Here is a 12,060-nt window from a genome sequence, read left to right on the forward strand (position 1 = left end):
CACGCACGCACAGAGCGATGTATCCTCTCTCTGTCTCGCTCGCTCATTCTCTCTCGTATACATGTATCACGCTGTGTGGGTGACTTTCACTCAAAGCGCTTATGGGCGGAGCCCAACCCCAAAACAGCTTGAAATCTTGAAGTGGAAAAATGCTGCTTTAGAGTGATTGATTAGAAATAGAAAAAAATGCATTTTTTTTAAAAAAAACTTTACAGTTGTGTTCCATAGACTCACAGGAATTGTGTAAAGTTGCCCAAATAGTGAAAGGAATAGCAATGCATGTCCCCTTTAAAGGTCCATGCATTATAAATGGCCCTTCCCTCACTCAACTAAGCTGTTCTGATTTGACGGTATTTCTGACGTGAATATGGTACTGATTTGCAGTAACGCCCCCTCTATGGTTGTAGCGCATAGTGTAACCCGACACTTCCTCAAACAGGTTTTGACAGAGGCAGAGAACGAGCGAGCGAGAGAGAGGGAGAGAGAGATAGAGAGGGAGAGAGAGAGAGGGACCAGCGGGACCGTGCAGAAGTGTGTGTAAATGTGTGTGCGCCATCTCTCTCCCTCGTCGGGGACACACACAAACTTGACTGCGCGTGTGTCGGGGACGTAGCGCATAGTGTAACCTGACACTTCCTCAAACGGGTTTTGACAGAGGCAGAGAACGAGCGAGTGAGAGAGAGGGAGAGAGAGAGAGAGGGACCGGCGGGACCGTGCAGAAGTGTGTGTAAATGTGTGTGCGCCATCTCTCTCCCTCGTCGGACACACACACACACACACAAACTTGACTGCGTGTGTGTCGGGGACGCATCTCTCCTCTCTCTCTCTCTCCCTCGTCGGAGCATTACACACAAACTTGACTGCGTGTGTGTCGGGGACGCATCTCTCCTCTCTCTCTCTCCCTCTCTCTCTCTCTCTCTCTCTCTCTCTCTCTCGCTTGCTCGTTCTCTCTCTCGCTCTCTCTCGTATGTATCAAATTATGCTTTTGAGTACTTCATTAGAAATATAAAACAATGCATTTTTTGGAAAAGAATAGTACAGATGTCTTCCATAGACTCACAGGAATTGTGTAAAGTTGCCCAAATAGTGCAAGGAATAGTAATGCATGTCTCCTTTAAATCTGGCAAATGTATTTTCTAACTTAACACTTTGACTGCCCAAGTTTAATTCCTTATTAGTCCCTTGAATGACCAAGGCCACTTCAATGTTAACATTAATATCGCCTAATCTATGTTTTAAATTATGGCTATGTGTCTAATCTGCCCGTCGCATTATCAATGACCTATTTCCAGTCAACATTGTCGAATCAGATTGTTTTTTTATCGGTTCATTTCCGTTTCATAGCATTTAGAAAAACCCTCGTTTTCACGGAGAAAAAAGTGGTTTCCATGATAATCGCCTTTTACTGGAATATTCTAGAACGTTGTCATTGTTCGGCCTATTTATGAATCGTTTTCAAATAAACGCTAGATTATCGATAGAATATGTGTACGGATGCACGCTCGTGGCCCGCGCTGAAAATCGCTTCTCCTATTTCCTGACGGCGTGCACAGTCAAACAGTGAAAACACATAATCACATAAAAGCTTATATATCCGTGAAAACGAGTCTGATTATCCTTAGACTTGTAACATAGATTCCTTACCTGAGATCAGATGGTATCCAAATGGATTATTCCAATTCCTAATCGTCATTCGAAGAAATCGATCTTTTTATTGATTCACTGTGTATACAGTAAAACACATATTCCCTGCGGCTCTGAGAGTCCAGCATGAAGCTGGTAGATGCCGGCTGCGTGAGTGAGTGGGCATGGGCATTCAACTCGTGAGTGGGCATTCAACCCACGGGGGGTAAACCCGAGAAATCTCGGGCGTGGCATGCAAAGTGTTAATACTTATTGGACAATTGTTGTGCCTTCAAATTATCTAATTGATTTCATATTGACATATAATTAATTATGAATAATATTTCTACATCCTCATACTGTACATCTGTGCTCTCTCTCTCTCTCTTTATTTTAAATGTTTAACTAAACTAAGTTTTATGAACTGTCTGAAGTTGCCCCCCCCCCCCCCCCTTTAATTGGGGGACATTGAACAATCAGAAACTGAACATGAATTGAAATGGGGGACCCTGATGTAAACAAGACAAACGTCTTTCTCTGGTCTGCATCCCCTTAACAATTGTGTGTATTGAGCCGTACTGTATTGTACCCATTCTGCAATCTGTTAAATAAAGTTTTCATTCATTCATTCAACAAATATTTAACAGTAAAAAAAACAGTATTACAGACATAAACTTAGAAAATATGTTGAAATGAAAGAGTATTTTACTGAACCTTATGTAATGTTAAACTTAAAGTGGTGAAGGGGGGGGGGGGGGGGGGGGTTGAAGGTTAGACAGGTTTAGACAGAACTTGGATATTGGGGGACAATGGGCTGTCTGTCAGGGAGGGGGTAATTACAACTTGGGGTGGCGGGGGAAATACAGTTATAATAATAATAATGCATTTTATTTATAAGGCGCCTTTCAGGACACTCAAGGTCGCCGTACAACAATTAAAAACAGTTCATTAACAATCACAATACATTTTAAAAATAAAATCAGACATACGCCTGCCTAAACAGGTGGGTTTTGAGATGGGTTTTAAATGGGATGATGGAGTGAATGTTCCTGATGTCAGGGGGGAGGGAGTTCCAGAGGCGGGGGGCAGAGCAGCTGAAGGCTCTTGACCCCATGGTGGACAGACGGGCTGGGGGGACGGTCAGGTTGATGGAGGAGGCAGACCTGAGGGACGCCTATTGCTTATTAACAGCGGAGGAGTGCTGCCGAGTGCTTCCGCGTTTTCCCTGATTGGCTGCGACACGCCCCGCGGCAGGCGCGGCAGCCGCAGAGCGGAGCGGCAGAGCTTGCGGCATTATGTAGCCGTAATCCGCCATGATTTTCATTTGAAGCTTAGCTCACCTGGCAGCGCTGCGGTCCTGTGATCCTGCGGTCCGTTGGTGACAAGTTTGAATCCCATCAATTTTTTTATTTTTATTTTTTTTACCGTGTATTCTTTCGCCGGTTAAGGTTAGGCATGGTTAAGGTTAAGGTTAAGGTTAGGCATTGTTTCGGAGTTGGTTAAGGTTAGAAGGGTTAAGTTTAGGCGCTGTTAAGGAGCTGGTTAAGGTTAGAGTTTGTCTTAGAGAATGGCAATATTCTTTCTATGGTTAAGGTTAAGGTTAGGCATGGTTAAGGTTAAGGTTAAGGTTAGGCATTGTTTCGGAGTTGGTTAAGGTTAGAAGGGTTAAGTTTAGGCGCTGTTAAGGAGCTGGTTAAGGTTAGCGTTTGTCTTAGAGAATGGCAATAGACAGCCTATTTCCGTACTGCCGCTCTCTCGCGCTGCCGCGGTCACATGGTCACATTGTCACATTCTTGCACTCCTCCGCTGTTAAAAAGCAACACGCCTGAGGGACAGAGTGGGAACGTTGATGTAAAACCTGTAAAACATACCACAGCTGTTTTGCATAAGGAGGAAGGAGCCGTTCCGATAATGAGACGAGAGTGTTGATAAGGGTTGATAAGAGCTAAAGGCAAAACAGTTCAGGCACAGTTCGCACCATTCTCTCAGAGGAATGACCTTTCAAAGAATCTTCGCTATCCTGCTGCTGTCCTCAGTGTCAGTGTGCATTATGCTGTATCTTTTCAAATGGGGAGAAATAACACAACATATCAGGTAAGTTGTTTTAAGATTATGGCTGTGCTAGTGTTAAGAGGAAAGATGCAAAGGTTGCATTGTCTAATTAAGTGTACAATACGTTTTCTTGATTTATTTATTTGACTATTTTAAGAATTGTATTATTTGGTAAATAGCCATTATTTATTATTGTGTGTGTGTGTGTGTGTGTGTGTGTGTGTGTGTGTGTGTGTGTGTGTGTGTGTGTGTGTGTGTGTGTGTGTGTGTGTGTGTGTGTGTGTGTGTGTGTGCAGGGGTGCCCTTAGAGTTTGATATCTATGGGGGGTCTGTAAATATAATAATAATAATAATAATTATTATTATTATTATTATTATTATTATTATTATTATTATTATTATTATTATTATTATTATTATTATTATTATTATTATTATTATTATTATTATTATTATTATTATTATTATTATTATTATTATTATTATTATTATTATTATTATTATTATTATTATTATTATTATTAATAATAATAATAATAATAATAATAATAATAATAATAATAATAATAATAATAATAATAATAATAATAATAATAATACACTTTATTTGTATAGCACCTTTCATACAGAAACTGCAGCTCAAAGTGCTTCACAACAGAAAAAAGTCAGGCATAAAATGAGCACATAAAGTGCAGACATATAAAATCACAGTTTTTCACATTAGGATCTAACATCCCAACAGGCCAGCTTGTTTATGGTTTGATTCCGTTTTAAATAGACAATAATAAAAATAGTAAGATACAATAGACAGAGTAAAATAGTGCAATAGTGCAGTGCAATAAAATTGTAGAATAGAATAGATACAAAAAAAATATTTTTTTTTACAGTGATAAAATAGTTCTGGATTATTATTATTAAATGCTCTACCATACTCTAAATCTCACAGTACTTTTATGAGGGGAATATGGACATGTTTTCAAGGAAAAAAACCTTTTCACATGAAGTGGTTGTTGTGGTGGTGGTGGGGCGGGTTAGGGATATAAGTTATGTTCGCTCAGAACCGAGTAGCGGCCTGACCTCCAACCATGGGACTCAATTACAATACTAGCAAGTATTCCATACCACTAAATGTCCAAAAAGACAAACTCTGCATTTAAGAACCATTTTAGACCATTTAAGAATTGAAAACACTGGACCTCATGATTGAAAGTGTACGTAACTATCTTCGTAAGTAGTTTGTAAGAACAAATTTATGAAAGTTCTCCTCCGGATGCCGGAACACGTGAAAACGTGTTTGTAAGTTGCCAAAGATGTTCTCAGCTGGGGCGCCCCAGTGGCGAACCACATAGCGTGCTCAGCCGCGACACGGGGGACCGGGGCTCGATTCCCGAACCCGTCGTTATTTGCCGAATGTCTTCCCCCCACTCTGTCTCCCATTCCACCTCTGTCTCTCCCTACTGGACTGCCCAGTAGAAATAAAGCGATAAAACACCAAAAAAAAAATCTTAAAAAAAAGAAAAAAAAAATTCTCAGCTGCAATCCCCTGAATGAAGAACGACACTCATTCTTAAACTGAAAGCGCTCTCTTGTACACTTGAATTTGCATACAGAAATGCCTGCCAGCTCCTTATAGGGTAGCACAGGACTGTGTGCAAAGCAAACAGATTTCAGATTCAGATTCAGATTCAGATTCAGACAACTTTATTGGTCCCGCGTGGGGCAATTCATATTTGCAGCTTACAAGCAACAAAGACAAACAAACAACAAAACATCTCAACGACAGTACGGCAAATAAAAAGAGAAACACTCCATGTGATACAATCCAGCAATAAAAGTAAAAGTAAAAACAGACAACCAAGTGCAAAAGGCTACTTAAAATGACTACTGTCTGTGTTTAAGGGTGTGTTCACATCTGAAAGTCCGGACTTTCCGTGGATAGTCCGGACTTTCTGGTGGACCAAATGTGAAAATGATACATTGTTTGCTTTTGGTCTGCGTTCACAGTACACTACCCTGTTTGGTGCGGATCTAATTTGTAAACAAAGGACATGCTGTCGCCAAGTCGTTCATCTATTGGACTAGCACTCAAACGTAAACAGTTGCCGCCAGCGTATTGACACACCTCGCCCACACGCCGACTGTTTAGATTTCATTTGTCTAGCTGTCACTCTCATGCCTGGTTGCTATGCTTGTTGCTATGCCTGTCACAAGTGACGTATTAACATTTGCGGGTTTAGCGGGCGAGGGAAAGAGCCTTCACCTCGTCGTTACCCCACGTTGATCCTCGACTCATTGCTGTCTTTTTTTATTTTTATTTTTTGCCGCTGTGAGATACAGACAAGGCTGCTAATGTGAGGATGAAGTTATTAGGTGGAGTTGCGCCTGCGCGCTCTTTGGGGAAGAGTTGGGTCGTGACTCGCGCGACTGCTCATTCATCTAGAGAGACAGAGAGGAAGAGAGAGACTGTCCGCGTGCGGCGCCAGTCTAGAGAGACAGAGAGAGAGAGAGAAAGAGCGAGAGAGAGAGAGAGGCAGAGAGAGAGAGAGAGAGAGAGAGAGAGAGGGGCAGAGAGAGGCAGAGAGAGAGAGAGAGCGAGAGAGAGGAAGAGAGAGACTGTCCGCGCACCTGTCATTCATTTGAGTTGGGTTGCAACCAGGGGCGTTTTTAGGGTTAGAAAACATTGGGGGCTTCAGCCCAGGGGGGTGGAGGGGGGGGGGGGGGGGGGGGGTTTGTAAGCACAGAAATACGCAATTTTAGATTAATTAGAGATGAATACTGAATAACTAGAATCATTAGAGGTTCTCAAAGTGAGGTCCAGGTCCATGAGAGGGATATGGGCAGTCCCTAGAAAATTCAAAGTTAACAGGACCAAATCATCAGTTTCTTATTTATTTATTTATTTAGCCAGATAAAACATTGATCTGGTCCAAGAAGCCCCAACAGGAGTACAAATATACATATATACACATATATATACATATAATATATATACATATACTGTACATACATACACATATACACCAATAACAAAATAAAAACACAGTTAATTGTAGATACACAATCAGGTTTAAGCACTATAAAAATGCAGCAGGTGAGTTCACCTGTCTTCAACCAAAATGGAAGGAGAGTGAAGTACTGTACACAGAGAACATGAAAATATACAATACATTCACCAAACACTACACAAGACAACCAATGATGCAGACTGATGAAAATATACATTTTCTCCCATTTTCCCAAATCAGTCAACATGGAGAATCACAACAAAAATGTATCTTGCCAGGTCCAGCTAGGCAAAGAGATAATGTCTAGTATTTTCTGTTTCTGTTTTTTTTTTCAAAAAAAAATTGTGTTACTGTAATTTTAACCTGTACTGGATACAGTATTTTAGGTTTGTCTGATATTTGCTGAGCTTACAGTGTTATGCACATAGTAGCATGAAAACTGGGACATGTATTGTTGTGATTCTCCATGTTGAAATGTTGACTGATTTGGTTATATGGAGAGAAAATGTTATTTTTTTCATCAGTCTGCATCATTGATTTGGGTATATGTAGATAAATAAATTATATTTTCATCAGTCTACAGCATTGGTCTTGTGTAGTGTTTGGTGAATTTATTGTATATTTGCACATTATCTGCGTACTTCACTTACAGTACTCTAATCACTGAGAAGTAGAATTGCTAAATGTGTTTTAGGTTAAGCACAGCAGTGTGTGTAACTGGTTCAAACAGAATTAAGTCATTATGTAACGTGTGTTTCATATGGTAACAAAATTAGTGTATGGTTTTGACAAGTGTTTAATTTAGCAAAGGATCTGAGGTGTTCTGATAATTGTGTGTGTGGTTGTGCTAATTGTGTGTTTTGAAACACCGGGCCCCGTTTTCAAAATCATGCTTAGGCAATCGAAAAAAAAACTATTGTGTGTTTCATTATATACATATGTTTCAGTCTTCTCATTAAAAAAAGATTCGATTTTTGGGTCTTTTCCTGCCTTTGGTCCGCTTTGCATTCACATCACAAATGAACCGCAGCAGGGTTCACTTGCAAGAGTGAATGAGCTTTCACACCACCCCAAACCAACCGGACTATCCGAGGTTCGATTAAAGCTTATTATAGGACACTGGACATGGGTATGGATGGCTCCAGGTGCTGCTGCGTTAAAGTGCACATCTTCAATATCTGTACTATTTAAAAGCACAGTGCAGGACACACTCAAAGGTTATCGCACATCAGAGATGGCAGTGGACATGTATGACAGGACAAAGGCCATATGTAATGGCCTTTGGATTGAGGAACATACTACCAGCCAAAGGAGGAAGCAGAAAAGGATGGAGGAGTATGTAGTTGAGTCATCTTGTGGCACAAGCTCAGACCTCAGCTCAGGAGATCAGCTGAGACAGAGACTGTTCTATCCAGTCGTCGACAGAATGCTGCAAGAGCTTGAGAGCAGGTTCTCATGAGTTGGATAACAATTTATGAGAGGCATACAGGCATGTTATCCAGCCTCAGACCAGTTTCTCTCAGTGGAATTGCTGCAACCCCTCGCCACACATTACAATATCCAACTATTGCCAGAGGAGATCACAGTTGCAAAGTGTTTCCTGGTCAGGACAGGCAGAGATGCAGTCCCTACTATCCAAAGTGTCTTTTCCCTCCTGGATGATAATAATAATAATAATGCATTTGATTTATAAGGCGCCTTTCAGGACACTAAAAAAAAAGTCCACAAATCGGTGAATGAAAGAATTATAGGATCAAATGAAAACTACTTACTAAAATGTTTTAAAAGTACTAAAAACCAAAAAAAAATACCAAACACTAACAAACATTCAGCACAGACAATGGGGATGCTGACATAAAAAAAAAAAAAAAAGTAAAAAAAAAAAAAATGTAAACAATTTTTTTTTTTTTTTTTTTTTTTTAGATCCGGGGCTAGGAGAAAAACATCCGGGGCTAAAGCCCCGGAAGCCCAGGGCTAACGACGCCACTGGTTGCAACGTGCGCGCAAGCTGTCACTTGGCGCTGTCAAATTGGGTCTCGCGACCGCCGCCACTAGGCACCTGGCACTCATTTGCTCTAGATTAGATACTATATAAAGTTCGTTTTGCGTTCACACCAACAGCAAACGAACCATGGTCCACTTTGAAACGAACCGAGTCCCAACTTTTCAAGAGGACCATGGTTCGGTTGTTTGGTCCTCATTATAGTTCGGTTTGCGTTCATACCTGTACAAACCAAACGGACTATCGATCTAAAGGGACCATGGTCCACTTAAAGGGACCATGGTCCACTTAAAGTGGACCAAACAGGGTAGGTGTGAACGCGCCCTAAAAGTCTGATAGCCGAGGGGACAAAAGATTTGGCGTAGCGGTTGGTCCTACTTGGTGGGACGTCATAACGGCGGCCAGAAGGCAACAGTGAAAACCGCTGAGACAGAGCATGGAGGGGTTGATTTGTGATTTAACAGGTACAGTAGCGCAAAAGCAATTTGCGACTGATCAAAATGAGATTAGATTCACATTTATTGTCATTATATAACACAAGTACATTACAACGAAAATAAGTTTGGCATCTAACCAGAGTACAAATGTAACAGTAAAGTGCAATAGTAACGTACAATGCACAGGTGATTAAACTTGGTATAAAATATATAAATACTATATTATGTATGTATATAGTAATAATGCTCAGAGTTGTAGTATTGATAAGATACAGGTATAAAGACCTGTAAGTTATATTGGCCAGCAGCATAACTAGTAAGAGTAGGTAAAAGATATGTACAGATATATAGTATCTAAAGATGTGTAAAATAATAATAATAATAATAATAATAATAATAATAATAATAATAATAATAATAATAATAATAATAATAATAATAATAATAATAATAATAATAATAATAATTGTTGTGAAGGGCCAGATTAAATCGAATATATATATTTATTTGTATATATATATTTGGTTGTATTTGTATATTCTCTAATATTCCTTGATATCCCTTGTATATTCCTTGTACAATATGCATTGAATATCCATTCTAGCCTACTGAACATCCCATAATAGTCTCCATTCTACTATTGGTCGAGACCTTGGTGCCAGGCTGCCATACCCCCCAGACCCAGTTCAAACGTACCGCTCAACATGTACGAACAAGTCCTAGTTCCGCGTAGGAATCTGGCTACCGCACCACTAACGGTACTATTTGTTCATAGTGCGTATATATACTGCGCTACTAAAGTAGGACTTCCTTTTTAGTCCAGTTTCTTACCTTCCAATAGAGTGACAGACGTAAAGCCTCCCCGCGACGCCACGTGTGGGAGTAAGGCCAAGTTCGGCCTACCATCGGTATTGAGACATCGTGTATATTAATATTTGAATAGTCATATTTGGCACTATATCGTCGAGTTGGACGTAGTCTATTAAGCTAATAATAGTCTATTCATATGTAGTGCTTCGTGCGGAGAGAATACTATCGTAGTCAGTACCCCATCGTTTCGGGCAGAGAACTGGCTGCTTATCCAGGGTGGCCGACCCCATGTGAGGCTGCACCCGAGGAGCCCCAGAGCCGACGAGCGAGTGGACCTGCATACCGGATTATTCTACCGACGACAGCCCGCCTTCCCAGGCACGGATTATGCTTTGTATACAGTGATTATTCTATGGATAAAGACCAACACTGCCGTGTGTTGGAAACCCCCCCCCCGGAGAGGACGACAGGTGAGGAGACGCTCTACACGACGAGGTCGCTTCACGTCTCTCCATCGTGGACCGAAGGAAGCCGGCCCACAGAGAGTCCAACTGCTTTCATCTGTGGATCGAGGATCGCTGAGGCACCGAGCCGCACAACCGTGGGTTCTCCCAGGATACCCTCGGCCAGACGGATACAGCCAGACTCTACCCCCCCCCCCCTTCTCCAGTTGTCTTACAAGCGACCGGAATTCCCCCCTAGTGTATCCAGTCTTATAATCATTAAAGTATCATTGCTGTTATTCCTTAACTATTCCAGGTCGTACATGTACCACCTGCGCCTTCAGAGATTGGACATTCTCTATTGATATACCGACGAATACTCCTGCCATAAAAGTGCATACTAATTCCCATTCATAAATGTGATTGATTTGATTAAGTGCTTGCTCTACACACCATCGCTGTGTAGAAATAAAGACCTATTTCTAATTCGTACATTTGTGTTGGATCCGTTTCATCTACGTGACAGTGTTCATCATAATATATTTATGCCGAGTACTGGGTGGCCGAATATTAAGTACAAAGGTAGTGGTAGTAAGTATCATATCTAGTAATACAGTCAGGGAATTGTACCCCTCAGTTACAATTGGTCCTTCGAGCCGGATGGTAATTAGTGTAATATTAATATAGTGTTATTAATATTGAAATGGCCTATGATGAACACTCCACGAAACGATCCTCCTAACCAACGCCCGCAGCGCGAACGACGGCTCCCTCAGTACTTAGAGGCTTACGCTGTCAGTCAACAACCTAGTCTTCTACTAACAGTAAACGCGGTAAAACTAGAAAGTAAAAGTATGTCTAACCCCAACGCCCAGACTACCCCGACCATAGAGGCCCCTACGGGTTCTAATGTAACTGACCAAGTTCACGGTGGGGACCAGTGGGAACCAGACATGACTTCACACCCCGCCAGTACTGAAGAAGTAGTCCCCGATGAGTCCCGGGAGGAATACAACGCTACAGAGAGAGAACTCGGCACGGAAGAAGACGGGGAGAGCACCGTGGAGATAGAGCTCCAAGGCTCCGCTAGGAGTACCCCGAGGGAAGGCTCCCCTATACAACCGCCTTCTCCCAGCGAGGCAGAGAGGACCCTACAGCAGGCCTTCCTCATCAGCCTGAACGCCGCTGCTGAACGCGACCGACTGCAGATCCAGCAGCGGAGCGAAGAAGAGCATATACGTCTAGAAATAAGACGCATTCAGAGGGAAGAGAATGTGGCCCGAGACCGAGCAGACAGCCAGCGAGCAGCTGCTGGTGCTCTACGGGACGCAGAGCGCGACAGACAGCAAGCGCAACTAATAGAACAGCTGATCAGACGGACAACACCCTCTCCCTCCGCCAGAGGCTCCAGGAACTCGTCTAGACACACCTCCAGGGCGGCATCCCCTAGCCGAGTAAACAACCCTGAACTTGACCAACAGACGAGGTCTATACCCCCCACAGACCACCTCCCCCCACCGGTCCAAGCGAGACCTAGCAACCGGGAAGGAGCAGCATATCCTGTGGAGAGGCTAAACCAGAGACTACAAGCACTGGATGACCTAACTGAAGACGAAGAGGAAGAGGAGGAGAACCACGCCCGACGACAGCACAGTACTCTACCGGACCAGGAGGTCCGGTACAGCCCA

General features: G+C 42.2%; 1 protein-coding gene across 2 annotated transcripts in view; it reads left to right on the top strand.

Annotated features, from left to right (window-relative positions):
* The first annotated feature begins 3,599 nt into the window (after positions 1-3,599).
* The window catches only part of LOC311243162 (alpha-N-acetylgalactosaminide alpha-2,6-sialyltransferase 1-like), a 163,287-nt gene continuing 154,826 nt past the window's right edge, over positions 3,600-12,060 (top strand). The window contains exon 1 of one of the 2 annotated variants that reach the window (XM_084332277.1): positions 3,600-3,717. In XM_084332277.1, the coding sequence (XP_084188403.1) occupies positions 3,691-3,717 (27 nt within the window). In that variant the 5' untranslated portion in view covers positions 3,600-3,690. The remainder of the gene's footprint in view (positions 3,718-12,060) is intronic. The other variant, XM_084332278.1, reaches the window with a different exon arrangement.

This window comes from Notolepis coatsorum (assembly GCF_963971535.1).
Source record: "Notolepis coatsorum genome assembly, chromosome: 16".
NCBI classification, from domain to species: Eukaryota; Metazoa; Chordata; class Actinopteri; order Aulopiformes; family Paralepididae; genus Notolepis; species Notolepis coatsorum.